General features: G+C 41.0%; 1 protein-coding gene across 2 annotated transcripts in view; it reads right to left on the minus strand.

Annotated features, from left to right (window-relative positions):
* Positions 1–27,427, minus strand: part of rgs11 (regulator of G protein signaling 11) — a 150,518-nt gene that overhangs the window by 80,499 nt on the left and 42,592 nt on the right. For both annotated transcript variants that reach the window (XR_015760574.1, XM_043711561.2), the window contains exons 5-8: positions 26,348–26,399; positions 25,474–25,532; positions 23,038–23,114; positions 2,392–2,473 (exon numbers count right to left, since the gene is read on the minus strand). Coding sequence is in view for 1 of the 2 variants with exons in the window: in XM_043711561.2 (XP_043567496.1) it covers positions 2,392–2,473; positions 23,038–23,114; positions 25,474–25,532; positions 26,348–26,399 (270 nt within the window). In the remaining variant the exon portion in view is untranslated. The remainder of the gene's footprint in view (positions 1–2,391; positions 2,474–23,037; positions 23,115–25,473; positions 25,533–26,347; positions 26,400–27,427) is intronic.

Here is a 27,427-nt window from a genome sequence, read left to right on the forward strand (position 1 = left end):
ATTCTTTTGTATAGTTTTTGTTCCTAAGATTTGAAACGTTAGGTTAACAGATTCTCAGGTGCAAGGAAATATCTATGATACCAGATACTTGAGCAGTACATTGCAATATTTGTGAGATTCAAGGTGCCGATGTTTTATAAATCAAATGCAGATTAATATCTTCATTAGTTAATGAATGTAATAGGGTTAATTGTTGTTTTCAGGTCTAAATCGCTTAATTTACAATGTATCTCTAATCCAAATAGAATTCAATTCTCTGCTTGTATACTTATTCTCATCTCCAGATGCAAAGTTGGAAGGATCTAGCAATGACAAAAGTAAAAATCATGGCCCAAAGTTTTGGCTGGAGAGGCAGGAAGCATGAGTGAGGAAACTAGTGCTGGAAAAGCACAGCAGATCAGGCAGCATCTGAGGAGCAGGGCTTTTGCCTGAATCACACTCAACTTTTCCAGCATCTGCAGTCCTCACTTTCTCCTGAGGGAACTAGTGGCCTGCAATTGCCAGAAGTAGACTCTAAGCAGTCATGAGGATAGGAAAGTGAACAGGTTGCCTGGTTAGAAGGTCCACTTGGTTCTCTAGGACTTCATCACAGTTGCTTGAGGCACTATTAGATCTTCAGGCTCTCACCCCTCATGGCCCTTCTTATCATCATGTTGCCACCATGCCAACTTATGCTCAAACACAAAAAATTCAGATCATGACACTTAAACAGATCTTATTCCCCTACAAAAGCATTTACATCTGGGGTATAAAAATATTACCCCCACACTGCTGGTTCAGGCCCTTGCTACAGCCAAACTGCAGTCTGTTGGAACTCAGCCTTTTAAAACTCCAGCAAACCTGTGTGAGAAACCTGTACACCTGTTTAAAAGGTACTCTTGCTTGGGATCTGTCCAGGCCTCTGCCACCAGATGTCCAATAATGTGGTATGTCGTACTGCTCCTATTTTAACATTTGTAAAATAATAGAAACAAGCAAATTGCTCCAATGTCAATATCTGAGCCAATTTTATTCTCTTTTATTTTTTGTTTTTTTTTTATTAACAGAGCAATTAAACTTCTTCAAAGATGCAAATCTCTGATAAAGGTGTTTTTTAAAAATAAAACAAAACTTCCATACTGATAGAATTTTCAAAATTTAGACAAAGGGTCTGCAATTCAATCAGACATTCCTAGTTGCTGATTGTAATCTTTGCAGGATTTGACTGGAACCCCTGCGGAAATAGTATAAGAGGCTGAAATCACTTTTTATTCTGTTTCTCTGGGTGCTCTGCCAACCTGTCACCTCCTGAATTACATGGACTGAATAGGAAAGACCACATGCACTCAATAGCATTCAGTAGTATTTTCTCTTTTTGCTTCTGGGTTTACCCACTGCCGGATACCATTCCTAGTCAAGAGGATGTTCTTTTGCCAATATTGTTCTGTTGCAAGTGTGAAATAGTCCTCATGAGCCCCTGCTTCTGATTTGGCTACAGCAGCAAGACTAAGCATGACTATTGTTGCAAATCTGTGCCTGTCACTGGTATAACATGCTCCAATGCACACACTAACACAGTCCGTTAAGTCTAAGAGTAGATATTAGTGTAAGGCCCCCTTGCTTTTAGCAAATAGGACTCATTATAATTGGTGGGTTGTCCACAGAAAGCATATTGGTGCTGGGATAAGTTGCCCACTTTCAGGGCTGCGGTTCCAGTAGGTAATCTGCAGAGTCCTGCTTTCCCTAGGCATTAGGAAAAAGCAGTTACGAAAGGTGAACCACCTTTCAGGGAGCAGATTAGTTCATGTTCACCTGGTAATTCTGCATAACATATTGCAGGATAGTGAAAGAATATTAATTTAAAATACATTTACATTTCTACACATCAGCAGCCACCTGCAAAATAGAACAAAATTTAATTGACAGTGAAGATAACTCAGGTTATGCTAAATAAATTATCAGCTAAGTGATGAGCATAGTATTCCAAATTTTGAGGAGATTTTTGTTGTTTGTGGTACACTTTTAAGACTTGAGTGGCAGTTACAAAGAATATGTTTTCAGAGTTCAGTGCATTTTGTCAATATGAGATACCACTTCTGCTGTAGACTGAAACACCCAGCCAGATAAACTGAGGTTAAGTAATGTGATAAGATTGATAGTCTAGGTTACATTTTCTGTCTTCATTGTTTGGATTCTAAGCTACAATCTTCCACAGCCCCACCTTACTGACAAGTTCCCAAGAGAATGTAGGAATGCCAATTCTTACTCACTGGAAAATTGTCACCCAATCTACAACTGGACGCACTCAAGGTTGTGACTTTATAGAAGAGGAAAATCTCAGCATCTTGCCATCACAAATCAACAAAAACGGTCTTCAGAATAACATAATTGCTGGTAAGTAAAATGACTTACTGGAGGTCTGTTGACGAGCCAATAGGCCTGCTCCTGACAATCCAGTACAACACGATCAGACTTTCTCCGTTGCTTAGCTGCCCTGTTGATTTACATAGAAAAAGAGAAATGAATCCATTTAACAGCTTAGCTGTATCTGAGCACGTGCATTACTCAGAATTTACAGCACAGAAAAGGCCATTCGGCTCAAGTGGTCTGTACCTGTGTTTATGTTCAAGCTTAGCTTCCTACTATTCCTCTTTATCTAATCTTTCCTTTTTTTCTACTTCTCATAATTGTTAAACTTTTGCTGAAACTTATCTCTGCTATTCAGCAGCATATTAAGCAGGAACCACATCGTGCAACATAACCTGATAGAAAAGCATCCAGGAAGCACATCTGAAACACACATTAGTCTCTTTCAATATGAAAATGGGTGGGTTGGTTTAGCTCAATTAGTTGGACAAATTGTTTGTAAAGCAGAATGATGTCAACAGTATGGATTCAAATCCTATACCAAGTGAGGTTATCATGAAGGACTCTCCTTCTCAACCTCTTTCCCCCCCCATCTGAGGTGTGCTGACCCTCAGTTTAAATCACGACCAGCTCTATGTCTCTGTCTCTGTCTCTCTCTCTGTCTCTCTTTTTTTCTCTCTCACACACAAGAGAATGCTGACAGACTATGGCAACTTTACCATTACCTATATATGAACATTATTGACCCAATGGCCGTCTGAGGTCCCCACTTCAAAAACATGTTGCTCCAAATAAGCCTGTGCTGCTCTGCTGCACTCAGTAAAACCAAACCTTGAGATTGGCTGCTACTTCCAAAACCAACTTTTCACACCAAATGTCGAGATTAGAAGAGCAAGAATGCCACTTCTGACCGCTTCCCTACTGCTGATCACTACAAATCCCGGATTCCTTTCCAAACTGATGATCTTCTTCCCCTACACACTATTCCCCCTCACCAAACCCAGCCCCGCCTTGAATACTTCCCTCCCACCCTCTGATGCTTGGTCCCGTCTTCCATTCAGATTTGGAATCCAAGCAATGTCGCATAATGAATAGGAATTGATCACTGTTCTACCTACATACGTCCTGTATTTATTCTGGTCTGTAGATGCCTAGCAATGGTTGGTCTAGCCGTGGGTTGATCTTGCCACTGTCAATGCTGTTCTTTGTAATCTTCTCACTCTCTCCAACAAAGACATATTTGAACAGTGAGGGAAGCTTTCTTCCTCCCTGAAGTTAACCAGGATAAAAGGCTTCAAAGAAAATCAAACATTAAAATGATACAGCATCTTGTGTTTACTTTGCAAGTAATTAGATGAGCATTAGGAATGGTATATACCAGTGGTTGCTAAATCCTTTAGATTGATGGTAATTCTGAGTAAGGATGCACATTCTGTGAAAACTCTACAACAAGTTATTTTTAAACTGCTCCTCTAATGACCAGGCATTTTAAAGGTCATTAGAAGATTCACATTACAGGTGATATACATTCTATAATAATTCTTCACTTATTACTGAGATGGATCAACTTGTTTTTGGGTCTTGAAGTTGGGAGAAATAAATGTTTCAAAAATCCCTCTCTGCCCAAAACCATTATTCACTCAGCATCACTCTTCCCAAATCATCTCCTGACTCAATCACTCAGCAACCCCAATTTCAAGCCCTCTCCCGAACTGCTCATCACTCAGCAACTTCTCTTCCCAAACCCTCCTCCCAACTCACTCACTCAGCAATCCCCCTCTTCTCAACGCTCCTCCCAACTCAGTCACTCATCAATCCCATTTTCCCAACATTCCTCCCTACTCAGTGAGCCTCTTTCACAATGCTCCTTCTGACATATTCAGCACCTGTGCTGCCTACACCCATCCCCAGTCAGTCTGAACTGCCTGTCACCAAACTCCCTCTTCCCCACTCAATCACTTAGGACTCTCTCTTTCCTACACTGATGTGGTCCACCCTAGTCCCTCATCCATATCTTTGGGAGATGGCACAATGAGGGCCCGGCTGACTGAGACCAGCACATGTCCACTCACACATTGCCTGACCCGGGGTGAGGCAGGTGTCACTCCCACTTGGGCGTAGTGTTGCGGCCAGCAGCAGCTGCTGTTCTCACACCCTGTGGTGTCAGTGCCTCGCCATCTTGACACAACTGCTTGTGAGCAGCAGCAGGCCTGGCACAGCAAGTACCAAAGAGTTGAGGAGCAGCAAGCAGTGGAAAGGAGGAGGGGCAGGGTATTAGCCTAAGCACCAGAGACATTTTAATCCAGGTGGGATTAAAAATGATATCTTCAATCCTGACTATTAGGGATATGACAATGAGCAATTGAAATTAAGTGGAAAAGTACATGGAAAGCAGGCCTAATGCAAAAACAGCCTGAGAGGTGACCACGTGTCATTGACCAGCCTGTGAGAACTGTCTTGTTGAGCTGTCACACAAAGCCACCTGAAGATGTCTTTCTGTACCATGAAATGTCTGGAAACATACTGAAAGCACCACAGAATGGTGATGTAGCATGGAATCTTTGATTCAGAGTAATACTAGTATCAGGAACTTTGACCCATTCATTGGCAGTGAGACTTGTTGTGTTACGTACTGTCAGATTTCATCTCAGGCCATATCGCAAATGATGTAGGAGTTCTTCAGACCAGCCATTGTGAAGCAGGGTCCCGATGGGCTGAAGGGTCTGAGATTTGTCAAAATGGATTTACTGTTTAATATAGAAATTTGCTGTTGAATATATTTACTGACATATAATATATTTAGATATATTATGATGACTATTAAAGGTGTTACTTGGATCACGTTATCTGTAGAGTTTTTTTTGATTACATCCCACCGAATCCAACAGTCGCCTGCAGTTGAGAGCCTAGGAACCATGGACAGGGAGAGGGACAGCTCAGAGAAAAGGTCTCACCCCTGAAAATTCTCCATTGCACAATGAAGAGGGAAATGCCCCAGGAGACATGTGGCATATTGTCAGGTGTATATGTACTTGTACCTCACTTTAGACTTGCTGGGTAGGCGGTTTTATAAAAGGAAATTACCAAACAGCTCCAGAAGCAGAGACATTTTGAAGCCAGATAATTGACTTTAATAGAAGAATATAGAACTTTACAGTGCAGTACAGGCCCTTTGACCCTTGATGTTGCACCAACCTGTGAAACCAATCTGAGGTCCATCTAAACTACACTATTCCATTCTCGTCCATATGCCTATCCAATGACCATTAAAATGCCTGTAAGGTTGGACAGTCTACTACTGTTTCAGGCAGTGTGTTCCACACCCCTACTACTCTGAGTAAAGAAACTACCTCTGACATCTGTCCTATATCTATCACCCCTCAATTTAAAGCTATGTCCTGTCATGCTAGCCATCACTATCTGAGGAAAAAGGCTCTCACTGTCCAATGTATCTAACTCTGATTATCTTATATGTCTCAATTAAGTCACCTCTCAACCTCCTTCACTCTAATGAAAACAGCCTCAAGTCCCTCAGCCTTTCCTTGTAAGACCTTCCCTCCAAACCAGGCAACATCCCTAGTAAATCTTCTCTCAACCCTTTCCAAAGCTTTCACATCCTTCCTCTGATATAGTGACCAGAATTGTATGCAATACTCCAAATGTGGCTGCACCAGAGTTTTGTACAGCTGTAACATGACCTCATAGTTCCGAAACTCAGTCCTTCTACCAATAAAAGCTAACACACTGTATGCCTTCTTAACAAGCTTATCAACCAGAGTGGCAGCTTTCAAGGATCTATGTACCTGGGCACCAAGATCTCTCTGCTCATCCACACTACCAAGAATCTTACGATTAGCCCAATACCCTGCATTCCTGTTACTCCTTCCAAAGTGAATTAGCTTACACTTTTCTGCATTAACTTCCACTTGCCACCTCTCAGCCCAGCTCTGCAGCTTATCTATGCTCCTCTGTAACCTACAATATCCTTTGTCATTATCCACAGCTCTACTGATCTTAGTGTCATCTGCAAATTTACTAACCCATCCTTTAATGCCCTCATCCAGGTCATTTTTAAAAATGACAAACAGCTTTGGACCTAAGATAGATCCTTGTGGTACACCAACAGTAACTGAACTCCAGGATGAACATTTCCCATCAATTGTCATTATCTGTCTTCTTTCAGCTAGCCAATTTATGATCTAAACCGCTAAATCACTCTCAATCCCAAGCCTCCATATTTTGTGGAATAGCCTACCATGGGGAACCTTATCAAATGCCTTACTGAAATCCATATACATCACATCAACTGCTTTACCTTCATCCACCTGTTTGATCACCTTCTCAAAGAACTCCATAAGGTTTGTGAGGCATGACCTACCATGTTGACTAAACCATGTTGACTATCCCTAATCAACTTAGTCCTTTCTATATAATTATAAATCCAATTTCTTATAACCCTTTCCAACACTTTACCCACATCCAAAGGAAGGCTCACTGGTCTATAATTACTAGGGTTGTCTCTACTCCCCTTCTTGAACATGGGAACCACGTTTACTATCCTCCGGTCTTCTGGCACTAATCCTGTAGACAATTATGACAAAGATCCAAGCCAAAAGCTCTGCAATCTCCTCCCTGGCTTTCCAGAAAATCCTGGAATAAATCCCATCTGGCCCAGGGGACTTATCTATTTCCACATTTTCCAGAATTGCTAATACCTCCTCTCCGTGAACCTCAATTCCCTCTAGTCTAGTAGCCTGTATCTCAGTATTCTCTTCAACAAAATTGTCTTTTTCTAGTATGAATACTGACAAAAAGTATTAATTTAGAGCTTCCCTTATCTCCTCGGACTCCATACACAACTTCCCACTACTGTCCTTGATTGGCCCTAATCTTACTCTCGTCATTCTTTTATTCCTGACATAGCTATAGAAAGCATTAGGGCTTTCCTTGGTCCTATCCGCCAATGACTTCTCATGTCCCCTTCTGGTTCTTCTTAGCTCTCTCTTTAGGTCTTTCCTGGCTAGCTTGTAACTCAAGCGCCCTAACTGAGCCATCACATCTCATCCTAACATAAGCCTTCTTTGTTCCTCTTGAAAAAGAGATTCAACCTCCTTTGTAAACCACAGCTCCCGTGCTTGACAACCTCCTCCCGGTCTGATCGGTACATACTTATCAAGGATCCACAGTAGCTGCTCCCTTGAATAAGCTTCATATTTCAATTGTGGCCATCCCCTGCAGTTTCCTTCCCCATCCTGTGCATCCTAAATCTTGCCCAATTTCATTGTAATTGCCTTTCCCCAGCTACAACTCTTGCCCTGTGGTATGTACCTATCCCTTTCCATCGCTAAAGTAAACAGAACCGAATTGTGGTCACTATCACCAAAGTGCTCTCCTACCTCCGAATCTAACACCTGGCCGAGTTCATAACCCAGTTCCAAAACCAATGTGGCCTCGCTCCTTGTTGGCCTGTTTACATACTGTGTCAGGAAACCCTCCTGCACACATTGGACAAAAATTGACCCATCTAAAGTACTTGAACTCTTGTATTCCTAAGGTTAGGTGCGTTAGTTAGAGGGAAATGGGTCTGGGTGGGTTACTCTTCAGAGGGTTGGTGTGGACTTGTTGGGCCAAAGGGCCTGTTTCCACACTGTAGGGGATATAATGTAATATTTGAAAAGTTAAAGTCCCCCTTAACAACTACCCTGTCTGTCTCACTCCTAGCAAGAATTATCTTTGCTACCCTATCCCCTACATCTCTGGAACAATTTGGAGGCCTATAGAAAACTCCCAACAGGGCGACCTCTCCTTTCCTGTTTCTAACCTCAGCCCACTCTCAGTAGACGAGTTCTCAAACATCCTTTCTGCAACTGTAATACTGTCTTTGACTAACAATGCCACACCTTCCCCCTTTTAACATTTTCTCTGTTCTTACAGAAACATCTAGATCCCAGTACTTGCAATAACCATTCCTGTCTCTGCTCTACTCATGTCTCTGAAATGGCCAACACATCGAAATCCCAGGTACCAACCCATGCTGCAAGTTCACCTACCTTATTCCAGATGCTCCTAGCATTGAAGTAGACACACTTCAAACCAACTTCTTATTTGCCAGTGCCTTCTTGCGACCTTGAAACCTTATTTCTGACCTCACTTCTCTCAACCTCCTGTATACTTGAACTACAATTTAGGTTCCCATCCCCCTGCTGAATTAGTTTAAACTCACCTGAAGAGCATTAGCAAATTTCCCACACAGGATATTGATACCCCTCTGGTTCAGGTGAAGACCATCCTCTTTGTAGAGGTCCCACCTATCCCAGAATGAGCCCCAATTATCCAGGAATCCAAAATCCTTCCCCCTGCACCATCCTTATAGCCACGTATTCAACTCCTCTCTCTCTCTATTCCTCTTCTTGCTAGCACATGGCATGGGCAACAAACCAGAGATTAGATTAGAGTGGTGCTGGAAAAACACAGCAGGTCAGGCAGCATCCGAGGTAGCAGGAAAATCAACGTTTCGGGTAAAAGCCCCACAAACCAGAGATAACAACTCTTTGTTCTAGCTCTAAGCTTCCATCTTAGCTCCCTGAATTTCTGCCTTAAATCCCTATCTCTCTTCCTACCTAATGTTGTTAGTGCCTGTGTGGACCACGACTTGCAGCTGCTCCCCCTCCTCCTCAAGGATCCCGAAAACACAATCAGAGACATCGCGAACCCTGGCACCTGGGAGGCAATGCACCAACTGAGAGTCTCTCTCATTCCCACAGAACCTCCTGTCTGTCCCCCTAACTATGGAGTCCCTAATGACTAATGCTCTGCTCCTCTTCCCCCTTCCCTTCTGAGCAACAGGAACAGACCTGTGCCTCATTGCTTACCCCTGGTAAGTCATCCCCCCCAACAGTATCCAAAATGATATACTTGTTGTTCAAGGGAATGGTCACAAGCACTACCTGCCGGATCCCTTTCCGTCCCCTGACTGTAACCCATCTACCTTGTTCTTTTACCTGAGGTGTGACTATCTCCCTGTAACTCCTCCCAATAACCCCCTCTGCCTCCCAAAAATCTGAAATTCATCCAGCTCCAGCTCCAGCTCCAGCTCCCTAACGCGGTTTTTGAGGAGCTGGAGTTGGGTGCATGTCCTACAGATAAAGTCAGCAGGGACACTAGTGGTGACCCTTACCTCCCACAGTCTGCAGGAGGAACATTCAACTGCCCTAACCACCATTCCCACTATTCTATATTTCCAAAGAGGCTACTAAAAAACTAAAAAAAAGAAACTAATCACCTTACCTATCTGGTGCACAGAACCTTTTTTTTGGTTAGAGGTGGCAATTCGGGTGGGTCACACTATCCAAGTAGTGTTTCGGGTAAAGCAACCACCCAAATATAAAGCCTCACTTACCCAGCAGTCCCGTGTCCATTCCTGCTCAGTGTGCGCTCTGCCTATACGCAAGCTAAGCTTTTAGAGTCATAGAGTCATAGAGATGTACAGTATGGAAACAGACCCTTTGGTCCAACCCGTCCATGCCGACCAGATATCCCAACCCAATCTAGTCCCACCTGCCAGCACATATCCCTCCAAACCCTTCCTATTAATATACCCATCCAAATGCCTCTTAAATGTTGCAATTGTACCAGCCTCCACCACTTCCTCTGGCAGCTCATTCCATACACACACCACCCTCTGCGTGAAAAAGTTGCCCCTTAGGTCTCTTTTATATCTTCCCCTCTCACCCTAAATCTATGCCCTCTAGTTCTGGACTCCCCAACCCCCAGGAAAAGACTTTGCCTACTTATCCTATCCATACCCCTCAATTTTGTAAACCTCTATAAAGGTCACCCCTCAGCCTCTAACGCTCCAGGGAAAACAGCCCTAGCCTGTTCAGCCTCTCCCTGTAGCTCAAATCCTCCAACCCTGGCAACATCCTTGTAAATCTTTTCTGAATCCTTTCAGGTTTCACATCATCTTTCCGATAGAAAGGAGACCAGAACTGCACGCAATATTCCAACAGTGGCCTAACCAATGTCCTGTACAGCCGCAACATGACCTCCCAACTCCTGTACTCAATACTCTGACCAATAAAGGAAAGCATACCAAACGCCTTCTTCACTATCCTATCTACCTGCGATTCCACTTTCAAGGAGCTATGAACCTGCACTCCAAGGTGTCTTTGTTCAGCAACACTCCCAAGGACCTTACCATTAAGTGTATAAGTCCTGCTAAGATTTGCTTTCCCAAAATGCAGCACCTCGCATTTATCTGAATTAAACTCCATCTGCCACTTCTCAGCCCATTGGCCCATCTGGTCCAGATGCTGTTGTAATCTGAGGTAATCCTCTTCGCTGTCCACGACACCTCCAATTTTGGTGTCATCTGCAAACTTACTAACTGTACCTTTTATACTCGCATCCAAATCATTTATTTAAAGACAAAATGTAGAGGACCCAGCACCGATCCTTGTGGCACTCCACTGGTCACAGGCCTCCAGTCTGAAAAATGATCCTCCTCCACCACCCTCTGTCTTCTACCTTTGAGCCAGTTCTGTATCCAAATGGCTAGTTCTCCCTGTATTCCATGAGATCTAACCTTGCTAATCTTTATCTGTTTTAAATGGATTCTTTTTGAATATATTTCCTATTCCGTCCTCTACCTTAACAACATTAAACATTCTGTGGTAGACTGTCACTGGAAAGGAAATTTATAAAACTTCTCTAGCTCCTGAACAGTACACAAGAACATCAATAACTTACAGTACATTGTAACCCCATCAGGTCAAAAAGCTAAGCACACTGAGGCCAAAAACAATGCTGGTAGCAAGACAGTCACATCCTTCCTATATTAAATATTCTATATCAAATATTACTACATTAATTCGGTTTGCATTTCTGTGCCCCTATCTACATACAGAGTTAATCCTGCAAAACTGCACTTTCAGCCCACCAAGCTTGGAAGTGATGATGCTCATAATTTTTCAGCAGCCGTTTGAAAATTTTCAATTTCCTTTAACTTGACTCCAGAGTTTGGTATCTCCTGCAGATATGACATTACCAAAGGGTACTCTTGTGACCCAATGGTTAATGTCTGTAGCTCTAGGCTAGAGGTCTGGGTTCAGATTCCACCTGCCATAGAGGTGTGTTCTTACAAGTTGATTAAAAACATTTTAAAGTTACCAGAAGTATCTATCTCAATGGTATTCATGTATGGTGCAATCATGATAAAATCCAGATGAAGCACCCAGTGGAATTCCTTTGGTATTTGTCCCTAATAATGCATTTCCCATTTATCAGCACCTTTAGATTTTACCAGCAATTCTGCATGCATTGAGCTTATTTAAAAGCTCCAGGTGTGGACTTATGTCAAATTCCAGCAGAACCTTTGTTTTCTGGATATTCCTCACCCACAAATTTAGTTCATCAATACATTACCACAGAAACATTCAGCCAACATGAGGCGGTTAACAAGGCATATCAGGTCATTGGCTGCATGTTAACAGCATTTTATTACAACTCTAAGCAGAACACCCTCCGAGGTAGCAGTGATTGATGAGGCAAGGGAAAGTTACAATGTTTGTTTGTAGGGCCAATCACCACACTCTAGGATATCACTGCAGAAATCCCCCATGTAACATTCTCCAATCAACTGTCTCCATCTATGTCATTGATAACTTTTCCTTTATTCTTAAGGTCAGATATGGGGCGGGGTGCTGACAATTCTACAACTTTCCGTTCTATTTTCAACTCTTATCACACTGAAGCAATGAAGCGTAATGCAAGATCCAACCACTATCCAAGCTTGGGATGAGAAATGGCAAGTAAAGACACATGATGTAGCCAGATACAAATAGATTTTGGATAGGGACTCAACTAGGGGCTTACTTCCCATCCTATGCACCTGTACTCCATCCACATAAATCTCCATTTTATGCCCGTAAAATAGGCATGGAACCTACAACTTTCAAGACCAATGAATTCAATTTGGCTCTCTTTTAACTGTTGGGTCCTGCCTTTGCTTATCCATTAGTCTGACATAGGAGACATCTGATGCACCCCAAACATATTAACAGTATTGACGTAATATAAGAAGATTTTCATGTGTTTATCATTGCAAAGGTGACCTCTTGGTGGATGTCTATGCATGTGAAATTAGACTCTCTACTTATACTGAGTGAAGTCCCGATGAATACATGCCACACTGTGCTCTGCAAAAATAACTGGTGTTTATATTGGGCCATTTTCAGGATAGGAGAAAGTGAGGTCTGCAGATGCTGGAGATCAGAGATGGAAATGTGTTGCTGGAAAAGCGCAGCAGGTCAGGCAGCATCTAGGGAACAGGAGAATCGACGTTTCGGGCATTAGCCCTTCTTCAGGAATGAGGAAAGTTGGTCCAGCAGGCTAAGATAAAAGATAGGGCGGAGGGACTTGGGGGAGGGGCATTGGAAATGTGATAGGTGGAAAGAGGTCAAGGTGAGGGTGATAGGTCAGACTGGGGTGGGGGCGGAGAGGTCGTGAAGAAGATTGCAGGTTAGGAAGGCAGTGCTGAATTTGATGGATTTGACTGAGACAGGCTGGGGGGAGGGGAATTGAGGAAACTGGTGAAATCCGAGTTCATCCCTTGTGGTTGGAGGGTTCCTAGCCGGAAGATGAGGCGTTCTTCCTCCAACCGTCGTTTCGCTGTGGTCTGACGATGGAGGTCCATTTTCAGGATATCCCAAAGAACATCACATCCATGGAGGCACATTTGTAGCGTAGGTGCTGATGTCATGTGGGTAAATATGGCATCCAATTTGTGCACATCAAGTTTCCAAATTCAACACTGTGGTTAAGGACTGGGTAAAATTGTTCTGTTGATATTGAATTAGAATTTGTTGAATTAGAAGTAGAATTAGCTTTATTGTCACATGTACAAGTTTATAAGTTGTACTTGCAGCACCATCTTAGGTACAAAGTTATCTCGGTACAGTTTCTTCAGTAACAAGATTAGTTACATTCTAACTATGGAGGGATAAATATTCACAGGAACAGGATGGGAAACTGTTCTGCTCTTCAACTAAGGCCATGGGACCTTTCAATTTTACTTCAATAAAGACAAAAGGTTCACTGAAAGATGGAGTCTCTGAAAGAACTGTAATAGAATGTCAGCCAACATTAATTCTACAAATTCTAACTTGTGTATCATCTGTCTTGTGCAATTGATCACCACTGTCTTTCAATGTAATAGCGCTCTAGATGTTGGGATAGTGTCATTGAACTGTGCTTTCAAAAGGTATGTCCTCCACTGTTATGGGTCTTCCACCCGTATAATTTCAGCCATTTCAGTTATGAAAGAACTACTGTCACTAAGGATCACATGAGGTAATTCTTCTGGCTTACCCATCAGGAGACAGTGTTGCTATGATTTAACTCAGGGCTGGTATTGAGATTATTGATCTCAATATGTGGCTTTCTCTGCAAGCACATGGTACGCTGAAATACGGATTCTGTCCTGAGACTAGGCAGCAAGGTTCCATCGTCAGTGAGGAGGGAGAAGTCAGTTCACTCCCATGACCATCCACTGCAACGCAAGTGGCGAGGGTATCAGAAAAGTTATTGATTCGAGCTGAGGGCCAAGAGGTGGGGGAAACATGGGGCTAGGAAGCACAAGCCATTCTCACTGGACTACTAAAAACCAAAAAGAAATTGAACTTACCAGAATTCCATTGGACTCTAGACCCATCTAATGAAGTTGAAACAGCGTGGAATAAAATTATGAGTTGCTGGAAAAACTCAGCAGGTCAGACAGAGCGATATCTGAGGAGAAAAACAGATTTAACATTCACTGCCCAGAAACGTTGACTGTTTCCACAGGCGCTGCTGGATCTGCGGAGCATTTCCAGCACGTTATTTCTGATTTCCAGCACTTGTGTATTTTGCCTTTGAGTGTGTGTGGACATCAATTGGTCTGAAAGGGCAGTATGCACTCCAGTGATGTGACTGCCATCTTGGATATTCCCTAATGAGGAGTGGGTTGCTGGACATTCCGTGTCCGACTTCAGCGATGTTAAAGTTGTGGGGAGGTCAGTCTTGACTGGGTGGAGTTTGCCCAGCTCCTGAACACCACGGACAAGGGCGAATCAGTTGGTACAATATAACCAGATCAGAAAAGTTAGATTCAAGAGGTTAAGAAAAGAAGAGTCTAATTTTCCTGCCAAAACCTTACCGGCAAGACAAAAATCTCACCAGTAAGCTGCAAAAGGCATCTCGTTATTATGCATTCTCACCTCATTTATATCCATTTTGCCTTTTTTCCATGCAGTAGAGAGAAACGAGATTGTCACCATTTCAGGTAATTAGGATCTGAGCGATGGTACCTGGTGGTTTAACTCACCACTTTCACCTTCAAGCCTCCATCTTGTCCAGCATTTTCCAACATCTCAGGGTAATCCTAAAAACCTCTATAAACATATCAATTGGAAATGGGTGGTAAAAGAGGAATTGAACCAATAATGGACCAAAAAGGGGACTTAAACATCAAGGCAAGAGGCATGGCTGAGATATTAAATGAATAGTTTGCATCAGTGTTTACCTCTAAGCCTGATCCTGCCCACGCCATGGTGACAGAAGGAAACCCAGTCACCAGAAAGTCTCAAATTGATCAGGAGGCGGCATTGGATACACTGTCAGTATGTCAATTTGATAAGGCAATGGGACCGGATGAGATGAGAGCACAAGCGTAACTAATGAATTTAAAGTGGAAATTGCAGAGGCACACCTAATTTTCTTTCAATTTTCCCTGGTTTTGGAAATGGTGCTAGTGTTACACTTCTGTTCAAAACAAGTTGTAAAGATTTCCTTCCCAATTACAGACCAGTTAACTTCAGCGGTGGGGGACCCATTCGAGACAATTATGTGGGATGGGTAGAGTTAATAGATGGGAAAATGTGGATTGATTTCAAAGAGTCAGCATGTATTTGTTAAGGGAAAATCGTGTCTAACTTAATGTGCTGGAGTTTTTTTGAATAGGTAACAGAGAAGGTTGATGAGAGGAAAGTTATTGATGTGGTATATACAGCGCAGACTTGATAAAGGCATTTGATACAGTGTCACACAACAAACTCCTGACGAAAGTTGAAATAAAAATACAAAAACCTGAGAAACTCAGCACATCTGGCTGCATCTGTGCAGAGAAAGCAGAGTCAATGTTTCAGGCCCAGTGACCAGTCTTCAGTTTCAGATTTCCAGCATCCGCAGTTCTCTGTTTTACGTTTGAGGAAAATTATAGACCATTGTATAAAAAGGGCAGTGGAAAAGTGGAAACAATTGTCTGAAGGAGTAGGAAACAGAGTAATGGTTAACGGTATTTTTTGAAAGTCAGGCTGGTAAAGGTTTGTAATGGAGTTCCTGAGGAATTGATATATGGAGCCTTGCTTTTCCATAAATTTATGAATGATCTACATTTTGGTATGCAGGGGACAATTACAAATGTTTGTTGACAACACAAAACTTGAGGTTTTAAACCCTAAGGACAGTGTAGAACATCACTTTGACATATTGCAGTAGGCGATTAGGTGATGGATGAAGTTTAATGCAGAGAAATGGGAGGTGATGCACAATGATCTGGATGGCAAATTTTGACCAGGCTGGCAGAGTCTGATCCTGTAGACTCCTCTGGTGGTCCTGGGCAAAGAGGATAGCCCTCTTTTCCACCATCTGCTCAACCTGCCATCCAGCTCCAAGTTGGCAAAGCAGGGTACCGGTTTCCCTTAATCAGCCACGTGCTTTAGAATTGTGCAACAACACAACAGGAGTGGCAGTTCCTGCCTGGTGCACAACCAGAACTTAAATATGGCGCCAACTGCATAAATCCCCAAAGACCCAGGCTGTGGTAAGCATTTACTCTGCTCCTGAAGGTGAGATACTGTAAGAGTGCACCATGGGGGCATAGTGCAGACATAATGACCAGAGTGGTGGAAAATTGCAGGCGATATCTCATTACAGTGCAAGAGAGAAACCAAGACAGTGCAATATTTTGATAAAATTCAACACACTGCACCACATTGTCCAAAGAAACTTTTGAGAGAGACAGCTGGAACTAAAGAAAAGAAAACTTAAGTTGTGAATTCATGGCGCAGGCTCATTTTAAATGAATATTCCATTGTTCCCAATTTAAGAGGACAGGACAGATTAGTGGCAAGGGGGCTCTTGCAGTTATTGAGAAATATTTGGATCAGTGGTAGTAATAGTAAGCAGGCCCTTGAAAGATTTACAGACTCTACAGACGGTGTGATGATCTTCAGGAAGAGGCTTGTGCAAGAGCCAAGAGCAGAACAACACCAGGATGGTGTCCTGCAGTCAAGAACATTTTTTCACACAGCTCTGCCTGTGGCTGTGAAAGTTACTGTCACTCAATCTGTTTGCCACTTGCTGATTTGCAGTAGCCATGAGGATTTTTATACTGGCTAATAAGCTGCAAATACCACTACTAAGTGGCTCGAAGAGCATATGGTTGCGCATCGAGATGCTCTATGTCATTCTTGAGTAACCAGGAACAGCTACCAGGCTCAAAGGCACTGCTGGAAGTTCTGAGGAAATAGTTTCTGTGGAAGTGGTGCATTGTAATCTCCACGATAATTACTGTGTTATTTCTGCAGCTTCACAACCAGGAGTCAAAACTGCTAGAGTATACATTACAACACAAGGGATTTTGTTAGTGGCACGGTGGCTCAGTGGTTAGCTCTGCTGCCTCAGAGCACCAGGGACCCAGGTTCAATTCCATCCGCAGGCTACCCCTGTGTGGAGTTTTCATGTTTTCCCAATATCTGTTTGGGATTTTTCCAGGTGATTCAGTTTCCTCCCAAAGATGTCCAGTTTAGGTGGATTGACCATGCTAAATTAAGACTATAAGACTACAAGACATATGACCAGAAATTAGACCATTCAGCCCCATTGAATCTGCTCTGCTGTTCAATCACGGTTGATAAGTTTTTCAACCCCATTCTCCCGCTTTTTCCCTGTAACCTTTGATCCTCTTATCAAGAACCTATCTATCTCTGTCTTAAATATACTAAATGACCTGGCCTCCACAGCTTTCTGTGGCAATGAATTCCAAAGATTCACCACCCTCTGGCTGAAGAGGTTTTTACCTCATTGCTGTTCTAAAGCGTCCTCTCTCTTTACTCTAAGGGTCTGCCCTCGGCTACTAGTCTCTCCTGCCAATGGAAACATCTTCCCAACATCCACTCTATTCAGGTTGTTCAGTGTTCTGTAAGTTTCAATCAGATCACCCCTCATCCTTCTATCCATTGAGTATAGACACAGAGTCCTCAAACGTTCTTCATATGTTAAGCTTTTCATTCCTGGGATCATTCTTGTGAACCTCCTCTGGATCTGCCCCAAAGCCAGTATATCCTTCCTGAGATACTGGGCCCAAAATTGCTCACAATATTCTAAATGTGATCTGACCAGAGCCTTATAAAGCCTCAGAAGCACATCCCTGCTTTTATATTCAAGTCCTGTCAAAATAATTGCCAGCATTGCATTTGGCTTCCTAACTACCAACTCAACCTGCAAGTTAACATTAAGAGAACCCTGGTCTAGGACTCCCAAGTTCCGTTGCACTTCAGATTTCTGAATTTTCTCCCTTTTTAGAAAATAGTCTATGCCTCTATTCTTCCCACCAAAATGCATCACCTTACACTTTCCCATGTTGTATTCCATCTGCCACTTTGCCCACTCTCCTAATCTGTCTAAACCCCTCTGCAGCCTCCTTATCTCCTCAATGCTACCTGTACCTCCACCTATCTTTGTACCATCTGCAAACTTAGTCAGAATGCCTTCAAGTTCCTTGATCTAGATCGTTAATGTATAAAGTGAAAAGTAGTGATCCCAGCACTGACCTTGGCGGAACACCACTAGTCACCGGCTGCCAACCTGAGAAGGACCCTTTTATCCCTACTTTGCTTTCTATCCATGGTAGCACCTTGCCTCTGACACCATGGGGCCCTTATTTTACTCAGTAGCCTCCTGTGCGGCACTTTGACAAAGGCCTTCTGGAATTCCAAGAAGATAACATCCATTGGTTCTCCTCTATCTAATCTGCTTGTTACCTCCTCAAAGAATTCTGACCTTGATGAAACCATGCTGACTTTGCCCTATTTAACCACACACTTCTAAGTATTCAGAAATCTCATCCTTCACAATCTCTAAAATCTTACCAATAACCAAGATCAGGCTAACCGGCCTGTAATTTCCTGTCTTTTGCCTTACTCCCTTATTAAAAGAGGGAGGGGGGTACATGAGTGATTTCCCAGTCCTCTGGGACCCTCCCTCACTGCAGTGATTCCCGATATTGTCCATAGTGTCCAGGGTTGTGGAGAATAGGTGGATTACACATAGGAAATGCAGGTTCACAGGAAAAGGGCGGGGATCTGGGTCTGGTTACGATGCTCTTTGGAGGATCGGTGCAGATGCAAATGGGCCGATTGGCCTATTTCTGCGTTGTAGGGATTCTATGATTATGTCTTCTTCTAGCAGGAAACAGTCCCCTTATTTTAATATTCTGTATGGAACATGAGGTGTCATATAGCTCCCCTCCCTGGTGCTTGGCTCTTGCTGCCATTCCTTCACCACACTTGCCCAGCAATCCAAGTAGGGGTCCTTTTCTATAACCGAGGTGCTATGTTTGGTGATGAAACCTACTTCAGATTCACCACCCACCACCGCTGCTTCCCATCACCGCTCCTCACCCAAATCCCAAGCAGCAGTTCCAAGCCTGGTCTCCAGGCTCTGGGAAGGCCCCTTTCACAGACTGACTCCATCTCTGCCTCACCCCAGCCTCCCCTCTACCTCGATGGGGGTCACGCATTGCTGCTGTGGTCACGGTGTTCAGAGTGCGGTGAGGTCAGTGGCACATGTGCAAATGCTTCTGCAGGATGTTGCTATCTGCAACCATGCAAGGGCTGCATGACATTTAGGCAAATCACTTTATTTTACACCCACTCAATGTTTTGTGCATGTACTTGTTGAATGACTGACATTTGTCTTCCAACAGCGAAGGAGCTTATCCTGTTCAGGCAGTATGATTGTTCTATTCTGTTTCTGGCCTCTCCAAATATAGGATGCATTTCGTATGGCACAGATAAATCACTGATGGATGTACGGTAAACCCCTTCAAGATTTCTTAATTGAAGGACTTCCACTTACTGAATGTTCAAACCATCTGTGACCATTAACCAGGAGCCATTCATAGTTGACTGATTTGCCACAAGTCCCCATCATCTTTCCTTCTGTCAACACCACTTCCCCACCCCCAACCTTCAAAAGCTTCTTTCCCATACTGATCCATTTTCCATTGCAATCAATCACTGATTCACTCCTTGTGTGAATTCCAGGGCCTGCTCTGGCTATAGTTTTGCTTGAGGCCTTTGCTAGAGGCCCTACAAACAACGTTAAGGAGCACAGAGAAGTCCAGCACCATTAGGTCACAGGATTGTACTATCCCTCCCAACACAGAAACATGGAGTCCCTACAGTGTGGGAGACCATTCAGCCCATCAAGTTCACACTGACCCTCCAAAGACCCACCCCTCTACCCTATTCCTACTGTTATGAAGATGTGGGTGTACTGTATCTTTAAGAGAGTTAAAAGCAACAGAACTACCTGACAGCACCAAGCTTTCTGAAAAAAGATATAATGTAACATTTTTGTCCATCAGTTAGTGTAACTGGTTGCCTGGAGACAAATACAGATTTGAATTAGGCCAATCAGTTTAAATTATACCCCCCAAAAAAAAAAACAAACTCCAGTCTACTGACAATCTTAAAAGCCAATGACACAATCTGATGTTTTGGGGGTATAGGACTGGGGAAAATTGAACAGTTGGAAGGACAACTGCCAAGCCACTAGCATGTACAGACTGCCTGAAAAATAACTCTCTTAAAGGTACCTTTATCGATCAGTAACCCGTGAAGCAGAATCCCCAAGAAAAGAAGACAGGAATACAGAGAAGAACTGAAAGTTGCCTGGTTTTGAGATAAGAAGTTTCGTTTTGTAAATCTTAATAGGGATTTTTATCGGACCAGTATTGTAGAGGGAAAGTAAAAGATAGGTTAGAGGAAGAAGTTGTAAGTAGTTGTTAGTTAATTATTCTCAGTTATAATTTAAGAAATAAAGTTGTTAATTTTTACTTTAAATAGGTCTTGGCCTCTTGCATTTTCACAGATTAATACATGGGATAAATCTTTTGTGTTGATGGTTTAAATTAAGTCAGGGAGTTTACACCATGTTGTAACACTATAACCCTGCATTTAACAGGCCTAACCCATCTGTCCTGCATGTCCCTGAATGTAACAGATAACTTAGCATGGTCAAATCTATCTAATCTTCATACCTTTGGACTGTGGGAGGAAATTGGAGCACCTGGAGGAAACCCACACAGACAACATGAAAACTCCACACAGACAGTCACCTGAGGGTGGAATCAAACCTGGATCCCTGGCGCTGAGAGTGCTAACCACTGAGCCACCATGGTGGAAAAATCTATTTTCGCACTTGTGCATTCAACAATGAAAAGATTAGTTATCCGACGGCACTGCTTGAGAGGCCGGCTCTAACCGATGCTACCAAGCGATGAGTTTAAATTGCCTAATGATGCACACAGCCAATGAGCAACAAAATTAGCAGTAAATGCCCACACAGAAATCATTCAAGCTAGTGGGAAATAAGAAGTTGGTATGTTTTCCATATTGCTCTAAGCAGTTAATTGTGCAACATAATTCATGCTGTTTGTTCTGGATTGTCTAATTTATTCCCTCATCTTTTTTCTGTGGTATTGCATATCTACTTGGTATAGACCTTTGTTTTGTCTCTTCTTCTTACTTGCTGTAAAGTTTGTCACAATCCTTCCATTTCTGCTTTGCTTTCAATGTATCATTAAGCAATTCTGTGCCTTTTTAAAAGTGAATGTGATATCTAATGTATATATAATACACTTACAGTTTTTGCTTACAGTGAAAACCTTCACTCAATTCCTCCCCAAATCAACTATAAATGGGGAAGACAGTAATGTGGCATTTTGTGACTTGATGCCTTACTACTGTGATGTCATAAGTTGCTGCTTCCTTGTTTTTAAAACAAAAAAAACCCATAAAATAAAGAAAAACATTCTGTCCATCAACAATAAAAATAATGAGACTAGTATACTCCCTGCATCAACAAATAAAATAAACGTTGAAGTCACTTCTACCCTGACCACGTGACACCCAAGCTGGATCGGCCATCTGTCACTATTTGCCCTCATGTCCCACTGGCAAAAGGAAAATCAGGATGAAAGCAGCAAACTGCAATAAAACAGGAGGGAAGAATAAAATACCGAACTTGGCAATATTTATTGGGTTTAAACTGGTAATAATAAATACCAACAGCAAGATCATTACATAATATTTGTGTTCCAGTCCTCAATGGTGTAACAGAATCTATTCTCTTTGATGTAACAAAAATCACCTTCATATAACTGTTATTTGAACGGAAGTCTACAATGCACAGAAATCTCCAAATAGCAATATTTACATTGAAAACTACTTGGACCCAGAAAGTATAGCAAACATCTTGATTTATCTGGTCAGTGATATGGTTTCTTGCTTTAGTAAGCAGCAACCACAATAGTTTCATAATTCAAAATCCCAGACCCCAGCAAAGATGATTGTTTGCTAGCCACCCTATTTTCTTACAGTGCTGTAGGGCATAAAAAGAAAGTCTGACTTCTGATCGGCACTGTGTTAATAGGAAGCACTTCATTATTTAAGCATTAGCAGGCGAATCTACTGCTTTTTTCTCCTCAGGTACAACTTTCATAACTCTGAAAAATAATCCCCTTGAAAACAGAATTTTCTGACGAGATGTATTCTCACTTTCTTGGATCAGATCCTGCAATCACACTGTTGCACAATGATGTTCCAAAGCACAGATTCTCTAATACAATCCTGCAGGATGATTTTTAATTTTCTCCTAATGTGCAACCACAAATCCCCCCTGCTGCCAATTCTTTTTCCCTTTCACTCTCCTCAGCAGATACAAGAAATCGCAAAAACTATTTGCCAATTTTGACAGAACGTTATTGTACAGAGCAGAGCAAAGTGAACATATGCCACATCGGAATGTATTCTTCATCTTACACAGCCATACACATCTAAAAACTTTAGCCTTGAACCAAGATTATTCATAATTTTAGAGACACATAGTACAATATTAGAAAATTTAAAAAAAAGACTCAGCACAATGATAATTTAAACATGTATCAAATAATTTAGGACTTTACATTTTTGACTCTATTTTGTTTAAACAAATGCAAAGCATACAAAATGTAGTTTACCTAATATTTTGTTATTGAGTTACGCCTCTATAGTTCTGCATCTATTTATAGTGTTATGGATTACCATATGTTCCTTAATTATTCATAGCAATGACATGTTAAACCTGCATGCTAAACACATCAATATAAGCACAACAATAAATCTGTAACTATTCCAGTTTAAAGTATTTTGTATACACTAAACCAATGTACCTTTACGCTGATAAAATACAATTATTAAGCTTTTCTACTAGCATTTTTCACAAAATCTGATCCAATAACTAAAAGTAGGTAGAATTTATAAAAATATCATTTAGAACTACATGTACAGTACAAACAGGCATAGTATAAAGCATAAACAGTGGACTAACCTGAGCTGTTCTCTGGCTTGCATTACCACAAAATCCCAAGTATGATTGATCCTCTTGTGCAGTAGATTGTAACTGTCCTGTAGGAATTAAACATTTTGAAAGGGATTTAAAAAATTATTTTCTAAATCAAAGCCTGTTTGGATAGAAATGATGCATATGCAGTTGTGTACTGCTTTTGATTTAAAATGAAATAGTCCTGGTATTGCTAACAGTGTGATCCTTTGTGAACATGTGCCCAATTACACTGTACAACTAGAATGCAAAGGGAGGTTACTCAACATTATGAACACGTCCTTCTCTAGAGAGCTTAGGATAGGCTTGCAGCTTGTTTCCAGAAGATAAGGTACAGTTAAAAAAGAGACGGGTATTCCCTAGAGGTGATAAAACAGTTGACAAAAGATGAAGTGACCTATTTTGTTTTATATGTAAATGTCTTCTCATTACCAAAATAACATAACAAATGAATAACCAGAGAAATAAATTATTATTTACATTACTGATAGGAAATTCCAGAAGTCTGTACTTTCCTCACACTTTAGTTAAATATTCAATTCAATTTTTGAATAAATTGACTCAAAGGTAATTTTATGCCATTGTGTGAGTGGCACTGAACCTCCCCTCTGGGAGCTCAGATCGGAAATTCAAGCACATACTATACACAATTTCTTTTGTACCACGTGCCCAAATCTCTGAGATACACAACAGACGAGCAATGCTCATCGGAAAATTACCTTTATTAATCAGGTCTACACTAATCAGCTATGGCTCTGTACTATCTTCAGGTGATAAATAAGACATAGGTATTTCTGGTCACTTTAGTCTCACCATAACTAGACAATAATTGTACATATTGAAGGCTAATATCAATACACTTAAGGCCAGAACAGAACCCAACTCTGGCAAATTCTGACATTCAATTAGCAATGAAAATGCAACGATACTTTGAAAGTTAGTCAAATTGAGGGGTAGTTCTTTATTGAATATGCTGCCATATTCGCTCCTTGGTGCTTGTTAGAGATGTGGATGTAAGGTGCAGAGTAAAGGAGTTTAAGCAGGTAGTTGGTAATAAAGAACACAAGTTTTCCATTATATTACTAATGTTGTGAACATTTTTGTCAGAGCTGAATGAGGCTGAAAAGAATTTTATGTCCTCATATTGGGTTTGATGCTGTATGGGTGAACCAGTTATTCACTAGGTACATTCCTGTTGATAACCTTCAGACTTCAGCAAGTGAAGCTGACGACCATTCTAGAGGAAATAACAGGGATGGACAATAGTACAAATATTGTTGGAGATGAGGGTATTGAAAGTAATATCAATGTAAAGAAATATTTGTTATGAGGCAGAAGAGAGTGGTTTGGCCCATCGTGTCTATACCAGCTCTCTGAATGATCATAATGATTCAATGACATTCTCCTGACTTTTCCCTCTAAACCTGAATATTCATTTTCACGTATATTATAACCTAATATCCTCCTGAATGCTCCAACTGAACCTGCCACTACCATTCTTCCAGGCAGTATGTTCCAGTCTCTAATTACTCAGTGTGAGAAGTGTTTTCTCACATCAATTTATTTATTTTGAAATTAGCTTATATCTGTGCCCTTGTTCTCAATCCTTTTATGAAAGCGGTTAGTTTCCTCCTATTCAGTCTATCCAACTTCATTATGATTTTGCAACCATTTATCAAATCTCCTCTTGGCCTTCTCCTTCCAAGGAAAACACTTCCAATCTATCTTCATAACTGAAGCTTTTCATTCCTGGAATCATTTTCCTAAACCTCTCCTGCGCTCTCTTCAGAGCATCCACAGACAGGAGCTACCACTGTCCACAATACTCCAGATGAGGACTACCAAGGATTTTATACAGGCTCAGCATACCCTCCTTTCTCCTGTACTCTGTGACCCATGAATAAAATCTAGGATGTTGTATACTTTATTAACTACTCCTTCCATTCTAAAAATGTTTCTCCTTTATTCAGGCTTAGAAAGCTTTTGCCTTTAATTTATATGTGCCTGACTATCAGTAACTGGACAGTTATTTAGGAACATGCTCCACCCAAAGCAGGGATGAATGGCTTTTAGATAAAGACAGCAGAGTGTAACGTAATAGTTATACGTTCTCATTTTAGTGACCTAATTTCAGGAGAACATCTGTTAGCTGCACTAATTTCCACATAAAATTTCCATTTAGAGCACAATGGGTAAACTGTGTTTCTGCTCCAACTTAGCTATAAGCAATATTTTGAATGATATTCATACTTGATTCATCTTTCAATATGTATTTAATTTTCCTGAATTATAATGCCTACACCATTGAGATTTTTTGAACAGTTAATAAAATTATGACAATAGCCACACACATACAAAAGACAAATATTTGTGACAAAGAAAATGATGCTGCTCAAATTCAAGTTAAGGATATTGTTTTCTTACCTTCTCATAGTCAACTAAGTCTCCCTGCCTCTTTATGTTCTTCTTAGTCAAATATATAGCTAAAGAGCAAAAGATTCACAAGATATAATGTGGTAGCTTAGAGGATTGAAAGGGTTACATCTTCATGATGTTATGTCCCACAAAAACAAAATATAAGATCTTTTGAGTCTGCCCAATAGATCTAATTTTCCATAACAACCTACTGCAAAGTTTGGTTTTCCAAGACTTTGATCACATCACAGAAGGAATTATATTTAGAAGGATTTAACATCACTCTCATGTAATGTTGGTTTTCCCCTTGAATTAGAATTCTTGTGAACTGTCCTCATAAAACAAAGTGTGTCTTTTTTCAGCAATATTTCTTAAATGTTAAAATATCTTATTTTAATTGAAAAATACTTGACAATCAGAATATTCCTTTTATAAACTGAATGGACCTTGATTTTTCCTGTTCAATTTTATGTTGTACCTTAGAACACTCAATAAAGGATACATCCATCTTTGAAAAATACATGGTATTCAAAACCGCTGTAAAATGATTTTTTACTCCAATTATTGCACCCTTCTGGGATTAGAATATACCACTACCAGTGCTACCCATTTCTCAGTTTTCCCTTGATCCTTGCCCCACTGCTGCACATTTAGAATTTGACTCCTAAAATCTTTTTCCTCAAATCTCTTTTTTCACTCATTGTCACCTTCTGTCCACATAAAGCATTTTATTTATTTAAATGAAGAGTGCTATATAAATGCAAGTTATTATTGGAAGTGCACTTTAAAGTTGTAACAATGAACATTAGTTGAAAAGGTATGCTTTAAACTTCTGTTAGAATTAAGTCTGCTATGTTTAGTTACAAACTGAATGTACACTTACCATAATCAAGTTCTGTTGCAGGCCATTTATATGAAGTCCAGAAATAAGGGGTCTAGAAAGATGAGACAGGAAATAGATTACTTATAATGAGACCTGTAGTAAATCTCATGGGATTTTATACAGTTGGGTGTTTTCATATTTAGCCGTCCTTTATTTCCTCCCAAATGACAATTTCACTTGACAATGCTTGTGCCAGTATCCAATAGCTTGTGGTACCTTACCACACATTCAATAATGCCATACCTGAAAACCTGTGCTTGCCCTTAATATAGTTTGAAAAATAAAGCAATTTATATAAAGTTGATGTCTCTGTACACCTGATGGATTTAACTGATAACTTCAATGACAGTGGTCAATGTAAAACTAATGTGTAACAGTTTGCTATTACATTACAATCCCTTAATTGGTATGTAAATGTTGAGATGCATAAACATTGCTATATTGTATAATCAACTAGGAGAAAGTGAGGACTGCAGATGCTGGAGATCAGAGCTGAAAAATGGGTTGCTGGAAAAGCGCAGCAGGTCAGGCAGCATCCAGGGAGCAGGAGAATCGATGTTTTGGGCATATTCCAGTAACACATTTTTCAGCTCTATATTGTATAATAAATCAAACTGATCAAATTACATAACTATTCCACCCACAACCCCCCACCCGAAGGCAGCATCACACAGTGCTTTGGCCTGCTTCAAATCATGATCATATTTTAGTTCAACCATGTAGCAATTTTAAAATATTTAGTAGTTTTCTTACACTATTGACCATATTTCTAACTAAAGGTGAGATCACCTTCTGTTCCATTTTATTTTCACAGAAGCAATATAAATAACAAGGAAGTTTTTGTGCATTATTATAACACAATGTGAATGCTTGTGTATATAAAAGGGTGATAGGATTAAACATCACAGACTGCAATTTAATATACTGTTTTGTTAAAATTGAAAGTAGCTTAGCATGGCAGGCATAGGTCATTTAGTCTTTTTTTAAACTAAAAAAAAAACACAAAAAATCCTTATACATATGAAAATTGCACCATTTTGCCTATAGTTGGCTATCTTAAACACCATAACAGTTAAATTT

Source organism: Chiloscyllium plagiosum, unplaced genomic scaffold (assembly GCF_037043375.1).
Source record: "Chiloscyllium plagiosum isolate Xiang-an unplaced genomic scaffold, Cpla_swu_hap1 HiC_scaffold_20, whole genome shotgun sequence".
NCBI lineage: Eukaryota > Metazoa > Chordata > Chondrichthyes > Orectolobiformes > Hemiscylliidae > Chiloscyllium > Chiloscyllium plagiosum.